Source organism: Protopterus annectens, chromosome 4.part0 (assembly GCF_019279795.1).
Source record: "Protopterus annectens isolate FY-2018-M chromosome 4.part0, PAN1.0, whole genome shotgun sequence".
In the NCBI taxonomy this organism is placed as follows: domain Eukaryota; kingdom Metazoa; phylum Chordata; order Ceratodontiformes; family Protopteridae; genus Protopterus; species Protopterus annectens.
The window spans coordinates 562,809,028-562,835,250 of NC_056733.1; the positions used below are offsets into that span (position 1 = coordinate 562,809,028).

Consider the following 26,223-nt stretch of genomic DNA (forward strand, 5'->3'; position numbering starts at 1 on the left):
TGGTTTTGTCAAGAGCAGATCATGCCTACTCTGATTATAGGTTCATAGATTAGTACTAGGTTAACTGCCCTTGTGGGCCATTTTAAGCATAGTCAATTACCCCACATGAGAATCAAACCCTGCACCTTGCATCTGTAAGGTAAACACCTTAACCATTATGCCAACCTCCCAACCTAACTCAACCTGGTGGACTTCTTTGAGAAGGTCAGCAAAGCCATGGATGAGGGCAAAATCATTCACACTGCCTACCATGACCTGGCCAAAGAATTTGACACAATATCACACTCAGGCATTGTTGAGAAACTCAACAGGTTAGATACAAACCCATATGTCACCCGGTGGATAGCCAAACTGGTTCACAGACAGGACTCAGGAAGTTAGAACTGGAGAGTCCACCACTACAAAGAGGCCAGTCACAAGTGGTGTCCCTCAAGGATCAGTCCTTCGACTGCTCCTTTTGGCATTTACTTCTCAGAAGTCAAGGCCAATGTCAGTGGTCTCTGGCTGATGAAATTTGCAGATGATTGCAAATTAGGAGCTGTCAATGAATCTCACACTGACACAAATATTCTCCAGGAGGGGCAGACACAGACAAACAACTGGAGTCAGAGTCATGGACTAAAACTAAATGCCAAGAAATGCATAATAGTATCCTTTGGGAAGTCATCCATCCCTGGTAACTATCATATTGACAACACACACCTTAGAGGTGACCCAGTAGTCAGGGACTTAGGGACACACATAGATAGTAATCTAGCCTTTGATCATCACATGTCTGCATGTTGAGGAAATCATTGCATGTTGCACAACTTATAAACAAAGGTATGTCATCTAAGTCCAAGCAAGTCATTGTTCCACTGTATTCGGCATTCTTCAGACCTATCATTGAGCGCAATGCTCCCTTTGGTATATACCTAGCCAGGCATATCCAACAAGTGGAACATCCACAGAGCTTCCTCACTAAAAGAATACAGGGCATAAGTAATATGACCTATACAGACCACCTCATGGCCCTATCTCTGTATTGTGTCTCCTACAGGCTTTTGAGGGGAAATCTATGCCTGGTATACAGGGCACTGTCAGACCCCACTCTGATGGGCCTCCTGCATATCTACAAAACAAACAGTACCAGAATTATCCGTTTTAAAGACTTAAACCTTGCCTGTGATATAAACAGGCCCTGCTGGAGAGAAAGAGGTATGTATCCCAGAGACTACCCCGTCTATGGAACAGGTTCCCCATCCATGTGAAGCAGAGTTCCTCCCTAACCCAATTCAAGTGCAACTTGGACAATTGGATGGGAAACTGGAAATTCATCCCTGGTTTGGCACCTATGTCTCTAATGCAAACAGGTAACCTGTAAATGGTTCATCTCCCAGACCCATGCTTACAATTATCAGGGTATGAGAACTTGTCAGAGATTTGGGATGCATGGCTAGGCTTAAAAAGGCCCTTGTGGGCATTAGCCGAGTAAACACCTATGAACCTATGTGTGTTAGCCTCTTCTGGGGATCATGTGCCTTGGACTGTTTTCCCCAGGATGTGTTCCCCCACCCAATCTGGGAAGCATCCATGATCACTACAGCCTTGGGTTGATGGAGGATGAAAGGACAGCCTTTTAGAACCTGATCTGATCAAATCTAACACCAAAGGTATCTGTCGCATGCCTGAATGATTCTTATTTTTGCTGACATGCATTGATTAATAATCAACCACTGTGTTGCCAGCATTCACTGAAGAATTCTCATATGAAATCTTGCTAGAGGAACTAAAATTATGGCTGCTGACATTGACCCCAAGGCTCGCAGGATCAATCAAGCTGAAATTTTGGTACTGTGAATTATTTTCCAGACCTGGAATCTGATGGTCTGCACTCTTGAGAGGGGAAGAGAAGATGTTGCTGTTACTGTATTGAACAACACTGCTATGAATTCAAATGTTTGAGATGGTTGTAACTGAGGCTTGTTGTAATTTAAGGTTATCCCCAGATGAAAACAAGTCCAGAGCACCTGATATCTTGCTCTTATTAGCAGATGCTTAGTTGGGGTGATAATTAGCCAGTCTAAGTATGAAAACACTCAGAATCCTTGCACTCTCAAGTGAGCTGCCACTGCCATGCATTTGGTGAACACCCTGGAGGCTGTGGTGAGGCCAAACGGCAGTGCTCTGAGCTGATAATGACTGGCTCCCAGCCAGAAGCATAAATAATTCCTGGATTGTCTGTTCATTTTTATGTGGATAGTGCACATCTTGAAGGTCAATTTAGCACATCCAGTCGTCGTTGCCTAAAAAAGGCAGAATGGACTGAACCATGACCATCTGAAACTCTGTGTGTCAAACTGACTTGTTCAAGTCACTGAGATCCAAAATTGGTCTCCAGTCCTCTGTTTTCTCTGGCACTAAAAAGAATCTTGAGTAGGTTTCGGACTCTATCTGGTCTGGTGGGCCCTCTTGGATGACTCTTTTTTATTGGCAGATTTAGTATTTCTAGTGCTGCTGTTTTCCTCTAACTGGGTGGAATTTCAGGAAATTTGCATACAGATGGATGTCTGAGGGTAAAGGGAATTATATAACCTCTAGAAATAATCCTCTGCAGTCAAATATCCATTGTTATGTTTAGCAAAGCTCTCTGGTGCAGGAATAATCAACCCAATCTTCTTCGGTCAAACTCCTGGAAGAACAAGATGAGGTGAGGGAAGGTGACCTAGAATGTTGTATTTCTAAGAAGGGGGAAGGTATTTTTGAAGGTACCGGATCCAGAGTAGGTGAGTACCTAGTCCTGGGCAACATTCTCAGAGCCAAAGAGGTTGGATCCATGGAGTGGTTAGTCAGATCCGTCAAAGGACAGATCACTGTGGACTTCAGGTCTGCCCTGTACATCTTTTTCCGTGGCTCCGAAGAAGATGGAGATGATGATACAGAAAGCCTTGGAGACTTGGTGGAAGGCTCTTTAGATTTTGTTGTGGGGACTGAGTTCCAGAAATAGCTTCACTGAAAGAAGAAGAAAGCAAATGTTTCAATATTAACTTGTTCTTCCTGTCCACAATTGCTCTCAGATTAAAATTCTTACAAATGGATTAATCAATTTGGAGGTGGCCAGGGCCCAAATAGTATACACATAATGTGTGGGTATCAGACATGGGCAATTTGTGCCCACACTTCTGTCATTTTTTGAAACCTGAAGGGCCTTTATCAGACATACTGCAATAATAATAATGACAGCTCCTTTTTTTTTTTTTTTAAAAAGAGAAGTACAGCCAGCACTGAAACTGCATTTGAATACCAGTAAGAGATGAGAGGTGTGCACTCTGTTCTTGGACCTGACAAGACACTCATCTATTTTCATCTTGCCTTGCTATAGTAAGTAACTAGGGAACAGTAATTCTTCAGTCAGTTAAAAAAATAGTGAGATTAGATAAAAGTTTTTTTCTGTATATGTCTCAGTCTTTCCATCTGTGTTGTTTTTTTTTTATACTTCCTGTGATTGAAACTCTGGTGTTTACTGTAAATAGATACCCAGTATTTTCATGTTTTTTTTTATTACTTATTATTAATTATATCTAAACATTTAATTGTGGCTGGTCTTTTTGAAAATAATTAAATTCGACAAACAGAATACTAGAACTAATTGTACACAAAAAGAAGTGCACCAACACTTCAAACCAGTCCACAGTTTATTTTGTAAAGCACTTTTCATCACTGTGGTACAGTGACTTCTTCAGACCATGAAAATAATTAACCCTTGAGAGGAAATTGTACTTATTTACTGGTACTGTGGCTCCATGTTCCTGAAAGTCTTGCTGCTTGGTTAAATACTATCATTTGTCTAAGTATTAAATTTAATAAGTGTATTTGGATACCCTGGTAACAGCCTTAAAGTAGCTGGCTTTAGGTGTTCTGGTAGCAGTAAATCTACCTTATAGTCTGGGTGGGGGTGGCAGAGTGTGTAGGCTGTGCCAGCCTTTCCCAGGTGGGTGTGTGTGAAAAATCAAATCTCAAAGAGAGTGTGCGTGGCATCTGTGTTGAACAGGGACACTGACAGCACTGATTTCACAGAGAGGGTAGTGGAGGACTTGGCTTGGAACATCCAGCTAAGGACTCAGCTCTACAGTGGTCAATGGGGAGTCTTATTTAGGGCCTGGAGAGAAAGCCCAGTCCCAGGACTGGATTGTGCATTCTCTGAGTGCTCTTAAGGAAAATTGTTCTTGGTGCAAGAGAGCTGCATCTGAAAATATTGTGTGTCTATTTTTATCACACTGAACATTCTACTGGTGTCAGTGTTGAGGACTGAGGCTCCTTGATCACTGGCCCAGAGGAGGGATGTCGAAGACAGTTAAAGTCTAATTGCGCTTAAAGTCCTCAATAACACTTTGCAGCTTACATGGTTACAATTAATTCCTTCCACTTCAAATGTTCCCCTTTAGTATTTGCCAATATTATGTTACTACCTTCTGAGAGAAGGCAGGATCTTTATCTATAAAAGGACTTGTAAAAGCCAGGCTTGTGAACATGAATATTGGAACATCTCTGTGAAATCTGTATGAAGGATGAGAAAGTAGAACTTTATAAGGATGAAGACAGGCTTTTGTAAAAGAAGAGGCAGACACGTTTGTCTGTATCAGAAGGGGGGCTATTAGAATGAACTAATTTCTAAGAAGGTTGCCTTTCTGTATAAATCTCATCATGATAGAAAATGGGGGGGGGGGGTAAAGAGCATAAAGGAGTCCATTTAGTCATTTGTAGACTGCAGCATATCTGGCCTGACCACAGTGGAGGGGTCAAGAAAAAGAAACTGGGACAACTGGTGTTGACTGGACATTGAAAGAGGTTGTATAATGGATTGTTCCTGAGGCAAAAAAAAATCTTTTCACCACTATGTGGCTCAGCAATCATTTGCAGGGTATCATCAGAAAATGGCGGAGTCTGTACACCAGAGAACTGTCCTCACCTGGAATGTGCATTGCTACTGGAAAATAATGTGTCACAATGGCCTACTACCATTTCCATCTCAAGATACTGTGGAAAGGAATGTGCTCCTCCCTTATGCTGATATACAAAAGATAACCACGTTGTACAACACAACAGAGATAACTCTATGTAGTAAAGAATTCTGAATGTCCATTGGTCAACAGAACTGTCCTCATTTCCAAGACAGTGATATGAAACTGGGGATCTGAGGGTATCATGGCAGTCTGAATGATCTGACCATTATGGTGCCCTCATCCTACATGAGATGCATCCATACTTAATGTAGCCTGAGAAGCAAGGGTGGGAATGGACTGTCACAAATGAAGGCTAGAGGAATACAACCACCACAGTAGGTGTAATCAACAGGCTTACAGAATTTTAACTAGATAGGAAACAGGATAAACAGGATAGAGATATTGAAACCACTAGTCTTGTAATGTCCACTGAAAGACTGTCATGTGAAACATGGCACCAGTAGCATGAAAATGGAGGCTGCCATGGGTTTTACAGCTTTGAGAAAAGTCTCTGCTGAAATACAATTCACCAAGTGAATAGAAGCAACTGCTGCTAGAGAGCTAATGCCCTGCTTTGCAGCAAAAAAAGCTTGACATACTGTGGTATCCAAGATCTATAGTATGAATGTAAGAATGGGATGTCACAAGGCTAGCTTTCACTCCATGCAAAAAGAACAGAGTGAAATGAGATTCCCCTCTTACAAACCATATGACATGGAACAAAGAGTAGCCAATCATCAATACAGGGTAACATCTTTATGCCATGCAGTCTTTGGTAAGCTGCCACTGTTAACATGAACTTGGTAAGTGCCTTGGTGACTAAGTTGAGACCAACCTGGGAGCTACAATGAGACCAAAAGAAAAAGTCTACAACTCCTCAAATGACAATAGCAGGCTCTATACCAAGAGTTCAGAAACCATCTTAACTACTTGCCTGTTTTAACACGGAGGCAGGCATCTTGGAGGTTGAAAGAACACAAAAAGTCTCGTTCTGATGGACAAGTAAGAATGGGCTGTACATTGACCATTCAAAACGTACCTTCGGGGATGGAGCCATTTAGGTCACTGGGATATAGGATGGCTCTGAGGTAGTTTTCTTTTTTGGCACCACAAATAATCTGGAATTGTATCCTAAACCTGTCTGGTCTTTTAGGACTTCCTGGATGTCTTTTTTGAGGAGGTTTAAAACCTCGTTCTTTAATGTTTCCTTTGATGGGGTAGGATTTCTGGAAAGGGAAGCAGTGAAAACCAGGAAAGAGTGAAAATGTTATTGTATGACCTATAGACATTATCTTCCTGATCCATTTCTCCTTGGAGATTCTGTTTCAAGAACAGAAATGAAGGAAGAGTCACAGTAACCGTCTCCAAAGTGGAACAGTTGATCAAGCCCTCAAGATTGTTGTGACCCATTTTGTAGTTGACCAAGACTTATAGTAAGCACTGAGAAGCTGGATCTCTGAGTCCACGATTACCTGGAAACCAGACTGAGAACTGCCTTTTCCACTACACTTTTACTACAGTTGGTGTGAACCAGGTTGAAACTTCATCCAGTGCCGATTTCTCAGGGTCCTATTAAAGGTCTGCCTTTGTGTGTAAAATTTCATACCCACAGCAATGAAGTTGAAGCCCTCCCCTTCCTCCTCCATATTTTTAAGGAGCAGGAAGACTGCAGACATAGAAAGAAAAGGACCTCAGAAAGGGGAATCTGAAATGATCACCATAGTACTCTCAACAAAGAGAGTGAAACACAGTCAGGAGAGTTTGCATACAGCAAGCCCAGAACCTACTGCCTGGCATTACCTTCTGATACATTACAAATAACTCACATCATTAAAGTTAATTAAATTAGATAATTAGCAACTTGATTTCTAATAATTTCTTCCAATTGGCCTTTAGATAACTCCTCTATGACATACTACATTTCACTTGCCATATCTCTTTAGAGATACACCATGTGGGCAAATAGTTCAATACTCTGCTTTTTTAAATCTATCAATCTGGGTTCCTTGCCTGTCAGATGGACATCACAATTCTGTGGAGTAGGGGCCTTCCACAAAGCTGCTAGTGAGATGGTAGGATTCAGTTTAAGAATCTCCATCTAAACCAAACATACTCTTGCAGGCCAAAAAGCACAATCCGGCTTTTTTGTTACATGTGCGGTGGTGTCTTAGATCTCCAAAATTATTTGAGTAGCACTTTTTAAACTGCCTCCTAAAGACAGAATGACCCACAACAGCCTGCCAGCTATGGATCTGGTGCCATGTATGTCTCTTTGGCTGCTCTCCTTGGCTCCACTGTTCTTTTATAATATGGTTCAACTTAACAGCAGCACTGTTAAATAGATAAGAGCTGTTAAGCCGCTAGTAGATAAACTGCTGCTGTGCACCCTGGAAGACGAAATAGCCTGACGTCAGGTAGACTTTTTATACAACAGTGGGGACACACAGAAGAGGGCAGGCAGACTTCTCAGCTGTCCTTATTTTGGAGGAACATTCCTATCGTCAGGCTTAATTTACCCCTTCATACAATTTGCATAATCCTCTCTCATTGCAAGTGATTTCTGAAGCTCTTTAGTATATAGAAAATCAAAATACATCACCAATACACTAGCGGCACCATCAATTTAAAGAAGTCACTTATGTCTCCCTTTAGGAGTTGCAATACAGTTCATTCAAGTCTACAGATTTTACATGTCTCTTTGATAATGTGGTTATATTTTTTCATCATTTTTGTCACTGTTTTTTTTTAATGTATTTCTGAGTAGTATCCCAAGTTCCTACTCAAAGAGGGAAGAGTTGTACGCTACTTGGTATTCAAACTTTATGCCTATTAGATGCCTAGATTTTTGGCAGGATGTCCCGACTTTTCAAGGCCTTTGTTCCTATTTTCAATGTTTTCAGGTTAAGAGGTATGAGGACACGCCCTAGGCATGATTGTACAGTAAAAGCTAAAGCAATCATTTTGATACAAAAGGGGACAGAAGGTCATGACGAGAAAGAATGAGAGATAGAGAAGTAAAAAAAGATATGCTCACAAAAAAGTACAAATGAAAAGGATTTCTTCACAGATAGTCTGGGGTAATTTTCTTCAGACCAACTTCACAGTCTGACAAAGAATTACACAGTGAGAGATGAATGATGTGTGATTGGAAGGGATGGAGTTCCAGGAAGCAAGGGAAGGTTTTAATAACTGTGGCATTGGATCTATATCAAAGCATCGAACAGCCAAATTATTGAAACCCAAATGGTCGAGATCATATGGTCAACAGTTCAGTCCATTGATAAACAACATATACCCAAACAACACCTGCAGACAATACAAACAACGCTTTTGCAAGGAGGGCAAGACCTCTGCAGCCCCCACACCCCATGATAAGATAGCACTACAGTGAGAAAAAAAGGGCAAATTCTCTGATCTCTACTGTACCGCAATCTCAGTCATAATGGTTCAACAGACTGAATTGTCGACCACATGATCTCAACAATTTGGCCATAAATACTTTTGACATACACCCCTGTGGCATTAGTCCTAAAGGTCACAAAGGATGACCATCTTCCTATCAAACAGCATAGTATAAGCATTTGTTACCATCAAGTAATAGTACCTAATATTGACCAAGTACTTTAGATGTACCATTTTACTACAGTTTTACATACATAACAATTGTGTTCACTGATCCAGTTTTTGAGTATAAAAACAGAGTTTGGGAAGGTATATATTTTGCATACACAGCAGTGTGCTGAAATGATGGTTACATGTCAATACCTAACCAAGAAAAGATCATATACTTCTTTACAGAATTTATTATGCATCAAGTAGATCTTTCTTAGATAAAAAGCTTTCTTCTAGTTGTTTTGCTAGTCCAAAAATACTAAATAAAATACAAATCTAGATATCCCTCACTGAAAGCATGTTAGCTTAAATATGCACTATACCCCAAAAAAACAGTATCAGAAAAATGCAGAAAATAAAAGCAATCACATTAATAGAACCACAAACAGCTGCAGAAAAAATAGACTTTTACTGTGCATCAACAGCAAATAACACCTACTTTTCATAATGGCACATAAAATACATTTATTATTGCTGAAGTACACAATGAAAGTATTTCTAGAGATTTGACTCAATATGGCCTTTTATCATGGACTGTGACTGTATGCTTTAGCAGGTGAGTGTCTAAATACAGTGTGCTTTAACAGATTTGAGATCAATGACTGAATGCACTGTGCTAACAATTATGAAGAATACCTTAAAAGTTTTCAAGTTAAGTGGTCATGGATAAAGGAAGTCATTAACAGTATCAAATAACCTTTTTGCTACAAGTTACTCAACATCTGTTCTGGAACAGAAGACTGTCACATCAGTTACTTTCTAAAACTTAATGACAGTGGTCATTAGTCATTGCAACAATGTCAGAAATTATAAAGTCTGAAAATCCTTTATGAACAGAGGTCATCAACATCATGTACATGAGGTAACCCACTACCCTAGATTATTATTACATTATTACTACAAAGCAAGGAATATCATTCAGATATCTGCAAGATGTGTAATAGTAAAACCTATGATATTCACAAAATACTTTGTAAAAGCATTAACAACATCACCATGTTTTTAGTCACAATGTGCAAAATGGGAAGCAAGACTTACTGAGGATACACTATACCCAGTCATAGCTCTATATCCCCCCCCCCCCCCCGATTAGGCCAGTGAGGAAATGCATACTTTCACAGGAGTACTGGCTTAGGCACAAGCTTGCAAGTCAGAACCCTTCATAAAAATAAAGATGATCAGCAGTTTACTATCTAAATTAAAAGTAAAGCAAATTCACATAAACACCTTTTGAACTTTAATTTAAATTCAACCTAATCTGTGCAAATGTAATAAAGCAAAAGATACAGAAATAATTCACAGATTCACACAGTCCAGTTCCCCAGCATCTCACTGAATGGATGCTTCTGGAAGATGATAAAGTTGTAACAAAAGGTATCTATGCATATTTCAATAATATTTACTCTGGCATGATATAGACATATGTGGCGTACACACACACACACACACACACACACACACACACACACACACACACACACACACACACACAAAGAATGAATGCATATACTTACCCTGCTTGCTCCAAATTCCTGTTCCACAGTTCCAATCAGTGATTCAAATGGAGTCCTGTCAGCTGGAAAAAAAATCATGGTGTTTAGATGTGCACATTTAGTCGTTTAGAGTCATGTGCTGAGATAAGTATACTACGAAGTTGCACGTTTTCAGGAAAAGGAACAAATAAAATAAAATAAAAAGACACATGGAAATTGCCCTTAAAAGATTTAATTCCAGTAATACTGACATTGGCAATCAAATGCATTAAATTAAATACACATTAACTATAACACAATGTGCACATACACAGATTCAGACTGCTAATAATTTGCCTGTTCCATAGATACAACTTCTGTGCATTCTGAGGAGCTAAAGCTATGAGACTAAGTTGTTATGAGGCAGTTATTAACAGAAGCCATGGAAAACAGGTGGCAACTAACCAAGCAGTGCATCTGTTTATGCTGCTGTTTATGACATAGGTGACAGGTTTTAAATATAAACTTTGACTCATAATGCGCTAGAAAACTGATTAAAGAAACTTGAGTATATGAGACTGTTTTGTGAGGTTGTGAGGAAATGTACACATTCAATCAAATTCCTAGTGTCCAGATAAAGTGTGAGGAAAGGGAATATGATGCACCTAAAATGCTACGCACAGACACACAAAGTATGCACCATGGAATCTACCTCTGATACAGCATAAAGACTATGAACATAGCACAAAACAGGTAAGTAAGTGAAAAATTCACTCGTAAGTGTGGTCTAATGATTTCTAAATTCACAAGAACTGAATTTTCAACAGTAAGGCCAGGGGAAGGTAACGATAAAAAATAAGCTAACTTAAGATCTAAGATCACACTTTATTGTCTTTTTCTAAATTAACTTATGTAATTCACCATTTAGGCCTTCCCCAACATCACAAACTACCAGTAAAGCTCATTCCCTTCTCAGAAAAAAGAAGAAAGAAAAAAGTCAAATAAATTTGTAAATATGAAGTCTGAATTTTAAAATGCTGATCGCTTTCTTGTTAAACAGGTGATTATATTTAAATCTGTGTGGTGTTACAGTATGTAGCAAGTTGCAAAACAGAGAGAGACTTTGGTATGTAATCCAAGAAGGTATTAGAGGTTTACCTAGAAGACATCAATGGTCTCTTATTCAGCTCACCATTTACCAAAAATTTAATTCAAAAAATGGTGAGCCAAAAATCCTGTAAAAATAGAATAATTTTTTTTTTTTTTTTTGCAGGAAGCAATCCATCCACACCCATGAGATTATATATACTAACTCCACAGTCATACTAATGTGGAGAAAAGAAGAAAAATCCCTGAAAGCCACACTACCAGCTTGCACAGCATAATACACTACGATTAAACTCACTGTAATATAAAACCTTAAAAATAAAGACAGAACCAAATGTTCATCGATAACTTGTAGGACAGCCGGTACTGGATATAACCACACAATGTCTATAAAATATTTGCTGTTAATTTAATTTCCTTAAAGCCAGAATTTTATTTCTTTGTTTGGGTTTATGTATTTGTCTACCAGAGTAGAGCACTGATCCATAAGGACCTTCCTCAGATTCAGCCCAAGGGCACTGTCAGATTAAGTGAATTGCTCAGAGTAACAGGCAAAGGGAGCCTGACAGGATCAAACCCCGGCCCATAGGAAACAGCTCATATAAATATGAGACAATAATCCTATCCAGTCTGATTTTTAAGTGACCTCAGCATTTTACCTCCCCTCATTTCCTGTCTTACCTCTCACTTCTTCATCTGCTTCATGTTTTTTGAATACCTCCATGAATTCGTCCTCTACCAACCAATCTGTTAGTTCAGTCAGCGGGTCTACAACCCTTTCTGTGACAAAGTGCTGAAGAAATAATTGCTTTCAGAGATCCAAGGAGTAGTCAGTCCCTACAATATGTTGCCTGTGCACTCTTCCCATTCTCCCTGTCCTTCACGTTCAGGAGAGACACTTCACATCTCCTTGCCATGATCTTTTAACCCAATATCATGTCCTCCCATCTCCTCTGGTCTCAAGTGTAACTAGTTTTAGCATGTCTTATTGCTGGTCATAACTTTTTCTCTCCATTCCAGTTGCCTTTCTGGTATGTATTTGCTAAGGATTCCTTCTAGCAACAGGACATTGCTTTACTTCTGAGGCCTTCAGAACTGCATACATTATCAAAGGAGTGGTCTAACCAAGGACTGGCACAATAGAAGCATTACCTCTTTGCTTTTGGAGACTATTCCTCTGAGAATAACCCAATATTCTGTTGGTTATTGGGTCTACCATCTCAGTTTGCTACTGGTGGTCCAGGCCAGGTATGATCAACACCCCCAGACCCTTTTCTGCCATGTTGTCATCAGTTTCATTCTCCTCATCTGACATTTTGCTATTTTATTCCGCATTTATTAGCCCTACACAATCAAAACAATTAAACAAGTGTGTTTTTGTTTTCCAAAAATACACTGAGCAAATAAGTTAAGGTCATTTTAAGATGTAAGCTGCAGTCCTAAAACTTCTGAAGCACACAGGTGGGATACTGTAATCATTCTCTAATAAGATGTAGTTTGTAAAAGGGGAAGTTAAACCTGTATAAATAGTGACTATGGTACAAATGCAACACATACTTTTTTTGAGGAAAACATAGCCAATGAATTCAAGAACAGAGATGAAAACATTTATATATAAAAAATAACAAAGAAAGATAAAGAGGACAATAAAAGCAAATAAAATAAATAGAAATGAACAGAAAGAGATGGTGACAACAGGACTATTAATAGCTTACTATATATTCAAAATGAAAGAAAATGGAGCATTACCAAGTTAAGTCAGCAGAAAAGCTATGACAGGTTGATCCCAGTTTCTTCACATAAGAACGTACCTTGGAAGAAGTATAAAAAAACTGTACAGAGCAATAAATTTTATGATATTTACCCTACAATTCACTCAAAACTAAGGGGGTCTAGTGATATGCCTAAGAAAACCTTTTAAATAAATCACTGAAGAAAGTCATGGCTGTTGACTGGAAAATAGCAGATATTATTCTCTTTCACAAGGGTGGAAGCAAAAGAGAGTCAAGACTTAGTCTACCTCTCAGTTTTACTTTCAATGTAGATAAAAAAATTAAGATATCATTGCTGAAGGAAAGACTTTCTGAATATATGGAAACCAATGAGCCATGGATACAAGGAAACATGGCTTCATAACAGAATGGTTACACCAAACAACTACAAGGAGACCTTCCACTGATTAACCACGTCATTAAATCAGAGAGAAGATATAGCTCACTTAGACTTTTCAAGGCAAACCACACAATTAGAAAATTACAAAGACTTGGATGGACAGACAACGAAGTGTTATTTCACAGAAATGGAAGTAAGGTGAATGATTTGAACAGCTTTCCAGGGAAAAAAAAGCTTTTGGAGAAAAATAAGATGCTTGAACAGTGCACAGTTCAAGGAAACTGTAAGTCAATTCTTAAGAGTTTTGTGAAGCAAGAAAAAATAGAATCTACAGCTTAGCCAGTATTCAAAGAAATAAACCAAAAAGTTTGGCCAAGCAGTTATTAAACAGTCATCCCATTTTAATTTCCTACATTTGCAAATTGTTCTCATCTAAGACTAATGCCTATGCCATTAATTATAAAACAAGAAAATAACGTAGAAACCTGACTAGCTTATTGACTGATGGAACAACTTGAAATATAATGTTAAAATTTTAATTGCCTGTACAATGGAAAAGGAAAAAAAGAAAAATGTGCAACAACTTTACATTAAAATCATGCCATACTGCTCTACAAATATGGATGCTGTAATTTACCCACTAAATGCTTCACTAATACCTACATCAGAACTGATTTAATAAGAGTAAATAAATACCTGTAGAGTGTCGTAATTTTATTTAACTACAGCACCTGAAAATCACTCATTATGCAAAGTTTAAAACAAAAAATAATAAAACAGGACAGATAAAAAAATTTACAGATGCTCTTGAACATTGTCACCATAAAGCCTCCAAAAATAGGAAAGCCTTTAAGGACTTCCTAAAAGAGGCCTCCAAATCACTTACTTGAAGCCAGGGAGGAAGGCAGGTCCACAGAAAGGATGTGTGGCAGTTGAAAGGATGACTGCCAGAGGTCTCTAAATGCTTGAGGGGGTACACTGTCGGTCTTTCTCTGAATAAGCATGGACTGAAAGGTAATGTGCTAAATGCTCTTTAAGGCAAATATGAACAAGACTGTGAAGGGCATAACAGCTTAGTATCACAATCTTAAACTATGACTCACCCAGCAGTGACATGGTCGTGTCAAGATGATCAAGGACATCATCTGAATACTTGGTTCACAATGAACAGCAATAGTCTACTAAGGTGGATATTAATGCATAAATAGTTGCTGTGAGGTCTTTAGGATGAATTAAATGCTTAATTTAACACACATTCAGGAGATAAGTTTTAACAGTGGCTACTGTCTGGTCCTACAAAGACACCATGTCACTCAGGAACAAACTAAGATCAAACATACATACATACATACACATGCACACGAGCATATACACACGCACACACACACACGCTATACAAACTCCAACCTATTTCCAGCTTATACAACTATGGGAGAAGGATATGAAAACTTTGAGGGCTGAGTGAAGCCCCTATCCTGACAGTATTCAGCTTCAAAAACTAATATTCATCCCTTCTAAAATGGACACCCAAACAGTTTTACAGAGTAATAAACATCATTATATGGTGATGAGAGAAGTCCAGCTGATTGTCATTAGTATAGCCTTGATACTGCAGACCTCTCCTTTGTGTGGCATCTCCCAGCAGAAGCATTTATACTTGAACAACAAAGGCAAGAGAACCCTGCCCTGAAGAACTATATAACATAGTGAGCAGAATCAGGAAGTGTTAGGATCCTATATCACCCACTTTAAGTTCCCTGAGAGGTAAGAAGCAAACCAGTTGACACTGGAAGGAAAACCACAGCAGGACTGAAAGTGCTCAATCAGGAATCCATGGTCCATGGTATTAAATGAAGATAAGAGATCAAGGAAGATGAAACCAGAATATAAATTTAAATTGCATGAATTTAATGTAAAAGGTAATGTAAATATATATATATATATATATATATATATATATATATATATATATATATTAGTAGGCTGCTATTGTTCATTGTTCATTATTTATTACTGATTTTCTTTATATGATTTTTTTTATTCTGTCATGTGATTTTATAAAGCTCTAAGTCATGTGTTTGTCACAACTACTTTGATTGGCTGGATTTGGTTTTAAATAGGAAGTGATTTTTTTTTTTTATTTTAACACTGATGAAGAATCCTAAGTGGCTTGAAAGCTTAGTTGTTTTTTTAATAAACGTATTCTAATGGTTGGACCCGTGGTTTATTACTTTTGATATTGCTTTTTCTTGCCGTTTTGGTCCTTCTGGCCACCTTTCTGTCATTTACTTTCTTCAATATAAATGATCCCTCACAATGAAGTAAATTTACACTGCTCATTAGGATAGTCTTATCTCTATGATCCAAAACCAGAATAGCAATGACCCAAGAGACCATTAGAAGACAAATACGATTCCAAGTAGAGGCATACCACTTTTTTCAGTCGTTACCAATAAATGGAAAATTGATGCTACTGTGGTAGCCCTCCATGTTGCATAGATTTAATATGGTTTCTTAAAAACAGGATGTATACTGGTCTGTTTTACTTGAAATATAAAAATACACTCCATTAGAGAAGATCAGAGTCTAGAAAATAAATGGGCCTAAAAGATTCCAGGCATGAAATCATTAGTCTTATTGGTCCATAATCCAGCTCATAAACTGTTGAAATCACTTTCAGGTGTGCATCCTAAATACAAATAAGCAAGAACATACACAAACACAACTCCACAGAAAAGAGGAAACTTTTGCAGGGATACATTTTTTCCAGACTGTTATATTTATATTATTTTTTGAGTTATAGCCTTGCCCCCCCCACCCAGAACAGAAACCTTCCCTAAAGAAAATTATCCATCTTTTTGGAGAACTATGACGGGTCCCTTAATATAAGCACACAGTCTCATTCACTTGGTATTTGGTCAAATACTTAAAGACTGACTAATCCAAAGTTTATTTGATGGGGACTAGCCAACAGAATTGTTCTTTCAAAACAAGTATTTTATAACTTTTCTAGAGGTTTTCAAAACCCTGGTGTCACATATACAGAGAGTCTTCCTCTACATGGGGGTATGAGACACAAAGACCCCATTTTAAAAAAAAATGTTGTTTTAGTAATTCCTGCTATCATTCAGCCATCTACTGATCAATCATGGTCAAAACACAAACACACACCCAAATGAAGCACTGCCCTACCTAGTTTCCACTATTGTTTTCCACAGTCATTCCTGACTTTTTCCTTGCAGACCATAACTGCACACAGACAGACACACACACACACACACACACACACACACACACACACACACACACACACACACACACACACACACACACATACAAATACATTTATCCTTTGGACATTCAGGGCACAATTCTTCTCACCTCTGATATCTCTTCACTCATCATAAACCAACCGTTGACTAAAAAGGTCTGTTCTGATAGTATGATGTATTATACAACTTTTAATGAATATCCATAACTTTTTAACTTTATTCCCTATATTCTGAAGTGATGTACTCTGCATACCACCTTTTAAACCACACTATTGTCACTGTGCAGCTCTCACTAGAAGGTAATTCTATACACAAAGGACTAACCTTTCAGATGGAAATGCATAGTGTTAGTGCTGCTGTTCATAAGCTTGGTCCTTGTGATGCTTATACTGAGGTTTCTGTCCAAAATTATCAACAAATGCCAAGTCTGTGAGCCTGTATTTTCTCTGACAAACAACTGTTTGTAATACTGACAGTTTTAAATATTTGTGGTCCAGATTTTCAATATCGATCAATGAAACTCCATGTCCTCAAATATACCGCTGTCACTAAACCATAATGCAAAGTGACTGCAAAAATAACCCATCTGAATGAAAGACCACAGTGACACTGCCATAGCCAATGGGATAGAACCCTAATATATGTAAACATGAGGACTAAATGTCTGGTGTAAAATTATTGATAACTGTTGAAGTATGGCCTTGTGCATTTTATTTTTCCCCACACACCTGGCCAACTGTTGCTATATTCTTAAACTTGGTGTTTCTTGAGTTGCTCACTCCTACTATAAATATGATTTTGGACACTCCTCCCAGTCCCACCTCATCAGCTCATTCTACTGAGTACAGAGAGATCATTTGGGAAGGCCCACCCTCCTAGTTTCTTAACCTTGAATTATCTTTTATTTCCTCTCTTCCCACTTAAAAAAACTGGACTTTATTTAGGTGATTTTACTGTATTTGTGTTTCTTCTAACTTTATTTTGTTTTTCCTCCTTGTTCTTAAAAGTGTTCAATTGCATTTACTCTGCTGCATTTATTACTGCTTGTTAGTAGCCTGATTGAATTGTAACTGTTATTCTAACTCTCTTAGTTTTAGTTTATGCACTTGGGCTTCAGGCTAGTTCTTTTACATTAAGAATGTTTGTAGTCTACACCTTATGGCAGGAGAGGTAGCTTACATCCTTCTAAGTTGGGAATTGCTGGTTGAAGGCTTAGTGTGTCTGTTATTCCAAAAGTGTCTTAGTTCTAGTTTAAGCGCTTGGGCTTCAGGCCAGTTATTTTACATTAAGAAGGTTTGTGGTCTACACTCTTGAGAGAGGAGAGGGTAGCATCTGCCCTTCTGAGCTGGGAGTTGCTGGTTGAAAGCTTATTATGCCTGCTTATTTGAACTGTTTTTTTCCTTCTGAAATTGTTGCAGTTTGTTTGTTGCAGTATAGACTAGATTCAGACCTGCTGAATCTAGTTCTGTTTGTATAACTTGAGTACTAAACCAGGCCATCCTTTGTTGGAAATGGTTTCCTGCACACTAGTGGCAGAAGTGTGCAGTTAGAACTCATCTGATTGAAGGCTGCTGGAACAGGACTCAGTTTTGAGCTTTGTTATTGGTTAATTTATTTAAATCAGTTTGCTCTCATTTGCTACATAAGCAAAGCATTTGCATTGGTTTCCGCTTGTTTTAGAAAAGCTCCACAGAGTTTGGCGACCAGCTAGTGCTCTGCTGTATTTATCTGATCAATCCAGAGCATCTGCTGATCTCTGCAAAACTTAAGTAAAATTTTTCACTGTATACTGCACTTTAGAACTGCATTTTTACCATATCAGTGATTATTTTGGACTGTTTTTTCTGAAATTGTTGCATTTTGTTTGCTGTAGCATAGACTAGATTCAGACTGGCTGAATCTAGTTCTATTTGTATAACTTGTACATTAAACCAGGCCATATTTTGTTGGAGAGGGTTCCCCTGCACCCTAGTTGCAGGAGTGTGCATTTAGAACTCATCTGATTGAAGGATGCTGGAACATGGCTCAGTTTTGAACTTTTTTATTGGTTAATTTGTTTAAATCAGTTTGCTGTCATTTGTTACATAAGCATTGCATTTGTGTGGATTTGTGCTTGTTTGCACATCGTACATTTCTGAGCAGTAGTAGGTACCACTGGTGGTTATAAATGCAAACACTTCTGACTGCAAATCTTCCCTTAGTACTCTGCTGATGCTCCATCTGTGAGTTCTCGCAATTGTCCACCACTGACAGGTGATACATTCAGCTAAGCTCCTGAGGTACCAAAACAGATCCTACCTACTAGTCCTTCATATTTTTGTCCACTTCTCCTGTCCTCTACTTTACCTAATACTTCCTATCCTCTCCCTGGTTTCTGACCACATCAACGTACCTAGCATTATGGACAGACAATTTCCCACAGCTGAATAAATATAAGAAACCCACAGGCCACAGAGACTCCAACAGGTACAATAGCCAGTAAATATGCAGTAAAATGCAAAACGGTTCAAAAACGGTGGATTAGCACTTTTGTTTATTAAATATAAACTTCTTCAGAATTTCCCACAGTTTCTCCAGCCAGCCTGATTGACATGGGCATTCTGAGGCAGTGAAGCAATTGCCTCATGTACACTGACAACCCACTTCTTGTAATCCACGCAAATTCATTATGTGACAGATACATCTATATTAAGAACTTAGAATCCAGGCTCTCTCGCTCACCAGTCAGTTCATCTGATACTAAGCAGGTTGTCAGCATTCACATCTTACCTCCTCTGTACCTACCAAACCAACAACACATAAACCTATATATGTGGAGGTCCTTACCAGAAGCTTACCTAAACATCAGGGACCTCCCAAACACAAGCACAATTTACATAATACATCCTCTGCAAAACACAGTACACGTAATATATCACACACCAGTGACTCACCAGTCAAGCTTCTAAGGCATGACACAAAACCACACACCAGTGACTCACCAGTCAAGCTTCTAAGGCATGGCAGAAAAACAAACATCTTAGTCATAGGTGACTTAGTTATGAGGCACACAGATGTCTTTGTCACCAGTCTAGATAAGGAAAAAGTCATGGTCAGCTGTGTGTGTCATGTGCCAGGATCTGCCACATCACACATGCACTCAAGTCTCTCCCAACAGGCACTCTTATGACTCAGTCATAGTCCATGTTTGTGTGAATGATTTGAGATGTACCTCACTGGACTATATGAAGAGAGACATGACTGAGTCTTTGATTATGTTCTAAACCTTATCTGCAATAAATTTTATCTGAGGACTCACAACATTAGTGCTCTTTCTTTGGTTTTCAAGTTTTTTATCTGAGCACTATTGCACCACTTTTTTGGTTTTGGTGTTTCTGGTGCTGGTTGTCATGGAGTCCCCAGAAGCCTTAAACTGTTAACCTATTTTCGACTCTGGGCAACAAGCTGAACTTTTACTCATCAAAAAAGATGTGGCCGAGTTGAAGGGGGAGCTCACCCGCCTCATGAGTTACTCTCCCAATCAGGGAATTGTGAATCTGGGTGTTCTACAGCTACTAACTTTCCGAAAAAGAGTAATGCTTGTTCTGATAAAGAGAATTCAGCTTGCAGCCCTAATTCATCGTCTTGCCACTTTAAGAGGAATGGCGATGTCATCATGACAGCACAGGTTCATCATGGAGAACCTGAGTGGCGTTTTTCCTGTGAAGGCAGTAACATATCCAAGACTAGAGATGGTACCATTCCTTTTTCTCTTGGGAGCATTGCAAAAACCAACTGTGCGGTGCATTTTGGTAATGAAATTGAGGTAATTTCGGATGACAATCCAAATCCAGCATGCCAATGTGAAAAACATTCAACAGGTACTACTGCTTTGAACTTAGATACTGTTGTTAAAACAGTTCGCTGCGACAGAGTGTATAATTCTAATGGGAAGGAAAATATTCAACAGGGTACAAACACAGCTCCTTTATGTGCTTGTAAGGTGACTGGTAGTGCTAAAGAAAGTCCATTTGGGAATAAAGTTAAACAACACTACGGCGCTTTGGTTAAGAAGCATTTTTCTTTTTCTAGCCCCAAAGCAGCAACAGAGACATTCAATAATAAAGACACTGGTCACTTTAGATTTAAATTTTTAAAATACACGATTTACACTTTTGAGAAGAGGTTATTTAAATTCAAGATGTGTCAAATGGAGATTTGTTATATGAATTAATGTATCAGGAACAAGGTGGTTCTGCAGGGGTTAAAGGTTTTTAAATTCCCTTTTGGGATACACTATAATACTGAAATTATCAATGTGTTTACTACCATGTTTGATAAGTGGGGGTCTGAACTACTTTTGAACAGATGGAGAAAAGGCTTCGGAAGGAAGTCGATGATTTAAATGAAATTATTTTTAGTGATTTATTGTTTACACAGTATGAGGGATTTTATTATAAGATTATTAATAGGGTTGAAAAGAAATGTGATAATATTTTTAACAAGAAAGTGAAAAAGTTGGATAGAGATTATAAGCAGTATAAGCAATGCAAAGTGTACCCCATTGATAAACTGTTTTTTAGTTATGAAGGCAAGGATGCTTATGTACCTTTAACACAACATGAAGAGGAAAATATGGATAATGTGAATTTTGAATTGTTGGGTGAGGATGAACATTCTATTGAAGAAGAGGGAGGTAATTTGGTGGATTACCAGGATTTTCCATTACCAAGACGCTCAGAAGGAATAGCCAATCGGAAACAAGAGACATACAAAACTTACAGCAAAGCAGCACAACAATACAAGGGTTTCCCCAGGTGGTAGAAACACCAGTTTCAGTGAAGCAAGTTAGTAACATCCACCATACATTAAATGGGTTTCATATATATAATTACACTGACAGAACTATTTCTGAGGAATTCTTTTCCTTGTTTTCTAAAGGGTGTAAATTTGTTCCCATCAAGATTCCAGATATAGAAGAAACATTGGTGGATATACAACTCTATCTGAGAAAATTAAATTTAAAAATAATGTTTTCAGACAAAGATGGTAATAATTCCACCAACTGTTCTAATAAAACACTTAGAAAAAGTAGTACTTTTAATCCCCCCTTTCATCCACTTATAATTGTTTTTGTAAAAACTGTTAAGGAAGATATTTATAAAATGTAGGGAGAGAAAAGAAGATTTTTTTCTAATTTAAGTAAAAAGGAAAAAAGTTTATTAAAGGATTTAAGAGAGGACAAGAGTATACGTATCATGACACCTGATAAGGGTGGAGGCATTATATTGTATAACTCTGAGGATTACACCAATACTATGCAGGCTATTTTGTTCAATGTTGAAAATTACTCTCCATGTTCTAGGAATGAAATACATATTTCTTATCAAAGAGTGGACAGTTTTCTATATGAATATGTTATGGACCAGAGGGTTTCCAAAGAAGACTATGATTTTCTTTTGAATTTACACCCTAAAAGTCCTGTTTTTTTCGGTATACCGAAAGTATATAAGAATGTTGAAAAAAGTACAGTTTTGTACCTACCATAAATGTAGATGTTCGAAGATCTACATTGCTGCAGTCCTTACACTTGGGTAGTCCGCTGTCCTCGGTCGGCCCGAATATCAAAGTATTAGGCTGACGTCGGTCAAGGCGCTTAAGACTGACATCAGGACGTCAGGGTACAAATGCGCATGACCGACGTCATATCCTCAGTCTTTTCTTGCCCCAGATGTCAGAAGACCCTAAAAAGAAAGGCCAAAACCAAAAGACAGCAAAAAACAACCAACCACCCTTGCACCAATCATAAGTACAATATATACAATATCCACAATATTTACAACCCAAACCACACAACCGCCTCTAACTACAGAGGGGAAGGAGGGAGGGTAAATTGGACTGCAGCAATGTAGATCTTCGAACATCTACATTTATGGTAGGTACAAAACTGTACTATGTTCTTCATCTCACATTGCTGCAGTCCTTACACTTGGGTAGAATCCCAAAGCAGAGGTAAGGGAGGATGGCAAAACTATAAAGCATTAGGAGCTGCCAAAATGCCCTGTAAAATTGCAGTGGCAAAACCAGCCCTAGATTTAGAGTAAAGTGGAAGGTGGTAATGCTTAGAGAAAGTATGCACTGAACTCCAAGTAGCTGCCTCCAAAATATCTTTAGTTGCCACCCCTTAAAAAGCTGTAGAAGTGGCAGTAGCCCTAGTGGAATGAGGCCTAATCCCAGCTGGAATCTCCTTACCATGATGGGAATAACAGAAAGCAATACAAAACCCAATCCACTTAGAAATAGTTTGTTTTGAAACAGGCTTGCCCTGAGAACCCAAAGCAAATGAAACAAATAACTGCTGAGACTGCCTGAACCCTTTAGTTCTGCTCAAATAATATCGCAACTGCCTGTGTATATCCAAAGTGTGCAAAATCTTTTCCCCTTTATTTTGGGGGTTTGCATAAAAAGTAGGCAAATGAATAGTTTGGTTTAAAGCCACACTAGAAACCACTTTAGGCATAAAGGAAGGATTAGTACTAAAGATACTCTGTCCTTATGGAAAATTAAGAAAGGCTCAACTGCCATAAGGGCCTGTAATTCAGAAACCCTTCTCGCAGAGGTAATGGCCAACAAAAAAGCAGTCTTCCATGATAAATATTTCAACTCGGCAGTAGCTGCAGGCTCAAAAGGTTGTAGAGTGAGTTTCTCCAACACAAAATTGAGATCCCAAGCAGGAGTAGGAGCTCTACGTGGGGGTCTTATATTCTTTGCCCCTCTAAGGAATTGCTTAAACAAAGGATGAGAAAACAATGGTGGGTCACAGTCATAGTGAGCAGAAATTGCTGCAGCATGAACCTTAATAGAGGAGAAGGACAAACCTCTGTCCAGTAACTCAGTAAGATATTGAAGAGCCACACTTAAATTAGGCTTAGAAACATCAAATTCCTTTGCTGTACTCCAAAATAAAAATCTCCTCCATTTATCTGCGTACACTTTTCTTGTACTAGGCCTTCTGGCCTCCAAAATAACATTCAAAACCTGCTGTGGAAGCTGAGACCCTCCAGGGTTTAAAACAGAATATGCCAGGCTGTTAGATGCAGAGAGTGAAGTTTGACATTGAGTAAATGACTGTTCTCCTGAGACAGCAAGTGTGGAATCGAAGGCAAAGGCCATGGAGGCTCCCGTATCAGACTTCTCAGTAATGGGTACCAGTGCTGTCGAGGCCAATCTGGAGCTATTAGAATCATCTTTGGCTTGTCCTGTCTGACCTTCAGGAGTACCTTTGGGAGGAGAGGCAGAGGTGGAAAGGCATACACATGAAGATTGCTCCAATTGAATGAGAGAGCATCCACTTTCCAAGCTGTGGGATGAAACCTTTTGTGCAAAACTTTGGCAGCTGGTAGTTTAGTGGAGAAGCGAACAGATCTATGTCTGGAGTTCCCCATAACACTGTCAATTTCTGAAATACATGAGGATCCAATTTCCACTCGTGGGGATCCATAATTTGTCTGCTCAACACATCTGCTAAGGAGTTCTGTGCTCCCGGCAGAAACCTTGCCTGAAGATTTAGCTGTAAACTGAGAGCAGTCTCCCACAAAATCATTGCTTGTCTGTATAGAGGATAAGAATGCGTTCCCCCTTGCTTGTTGATGTACCACATGACAGTTGTGTTGTCTGTTAGAACCAACACCTGCCCTGGAAGAAGTAAATCCTTGAAAGCTATTAATGCAAATTGGACTGCTAACATCTCCTTCAAGTTGATATGTAGATGTTGAAGTCTGGCAGGCCACGTGTCTTGTACCCACTTTCCATTTAGATGAGCTCCCCAAGCTTTGTCTGAGGCATCTGTCATTAGAATCTGACTCGCCTCTGGCCGGGTCACAGAGAGTCCCTTGTTTAGGTGACATTCCTGAGCCCACCACAAAAATTCCTTTTGAATGCAAGGTATTATCTGAATGACAGTGTCCATATCTTGGCAGTGCTGTGTCCATACATTTTGAGATACCATTGTAGCTTCCTCATATGCAGTTTGGCATTGGGAAGCACCAGAATACAAGATGCCATGAACCCCAAGGCTTGAAGGACTGTCCTTGCAGTCAGCCTGGACTGATGAGACAATTGATGGAAGTACAGAGAAAGATTCTTTTGTTTGTCCGGGGTCAAAAGGCCATCTGGGATGCTGTATTCAGTCTCACACCCAGAAAGCACATGTCCTGAGAGGGTACTAGACTGGACTTTATTTCGTTCACAGAATACCCCAGGCATCTTAGCACTGCTATCACATACTGTAAATGATGAAGAAGTTCGTCCTTTTCTTGGGCCAGAATCAGGCAATCGTCCAAATAAGGATAGATCTGTATTCCTCTTAGCCTGAAGAAAGCTATCACTGGAGCCAGAACCTTTGTGAACACTCTGGGCGCAGTAGATAAGCCAAAGGGCAATGCAGAGAACTGATAATGAGAAGTCCCAGCCCGCAAACGCAGATACTTCCTGCAACTGAGCCTGATAGGAACATGAAGGTAAGCCTCCTTGAGATCCAGAGTCACCATCCAGTGATCTTTGCCCAGCAGAGGCAAAAGCTGTTGTAACGTCAACATTTTGAACTTGGGAATGTCCAGATATGTGTTGAGGATAGATAAATCCAAAATTGGTCTCCACGTGTTCCCCTTCTTTGGTACTAGGAACAGGCGAGAATAAAATCCTAGGCCCACTTCTGGCAGAGGGACCGGTTGTATGGCCCCTATTTGAAGTAGCAGAGAAATTTGTTTGTGAGCCTCTAGTCTTTGCTGAGGAGGAACGTCCGGCATGCCTTTGAAAGGAGGCAAGGTATGGAAATAAAACTTGTAACCTTGGTGTATGATATCCAATACCCATCTGTCTTGGGTAATCAAACTCCAATTTTCCTTGAAGAGTGCCAACCTTCCTCCCAAAGGTGCTGCCAGGCAAGAAGGATCTGGCAGCTGAAAAGGTAGGTCATTGGGCCTGTTTACGAAAGGACTGGCCCCTGCCCTCACCGAAGATTGTGCAGGTGAACTCCTATTCTAGGTCTGGAAGGAACTCTGAGCTCTACCCCTACCACGTCTAGATCTACCCCTAGACTGAGAATCATAAAAGGATCGTCCACCCCTTAGCAGGCCAATTCCTACTAAACTTGGAGGCTGAACTTGCAAAAATCTTTAACAGCCTGCATAGACTTAGCCTTGTCTTCCATTTTCTTCAAGACTGACTCCACAGGTGAACCAAACAACACATCAGACTGTAAAGGAGCATCCAAAATCCTTGTCTTAACATGGTCAGATAAATTCTGATCCCTCAGCCAGGCGTGCCTGCGAAGAACTGAACCAGTGGCAGCCACCCTAGACGAGGCCTGTACAGCATCAAAACCACATTGTAAAGAATGCTTACCCACTTGTTCAGAGACATGCACCAAATCTTGCAATTCTTTACACTCAATGCCTTCCGCCAAAGCATCTACCTTAGACTTCAATTGAGAAAGAAGATAGTTTTGATATTTCAACATGTGAAACTGGCAATTCAAAGCCCTCATAGCTAAGGTGGAAGAAGTATAGACTTTCTTTCCCCATCTATCCAAAGCTCTGGCCTCTTTATCTGGAGGCACCGGATTCTTTACAACAGAGGCCTTGACACCCTTAGGTCCCTGACTAACAGTTTCTGGGTCCGCCCTAG

The 26,223-nt window shown here is 39.2% G+C and overlaps 1 protein-coding gene across 1 annotated transcript in view; it reads right to left on the minus strand.

Moving 5' to 3' along the window:
* ANKRD13A (ankyrin repeat domain 13A) overlaps positions 1–26,223 on the minus strand; it is a 1,453,295-nt gene that overhangs the window by 463,986 nt on the left and 963,086 nt on the right. Inside the window, exon 9 of the mRNA XM_044068498.1 lies at positions 10,109–10,170. Within this exon, the coding sequence (XP_043924433.1) occupies positions 10,109–10,170 (62 nt within the window). The remainder of the gene's footprint in view (positions 1–10,108; positions 10,171–26,223) is intronic.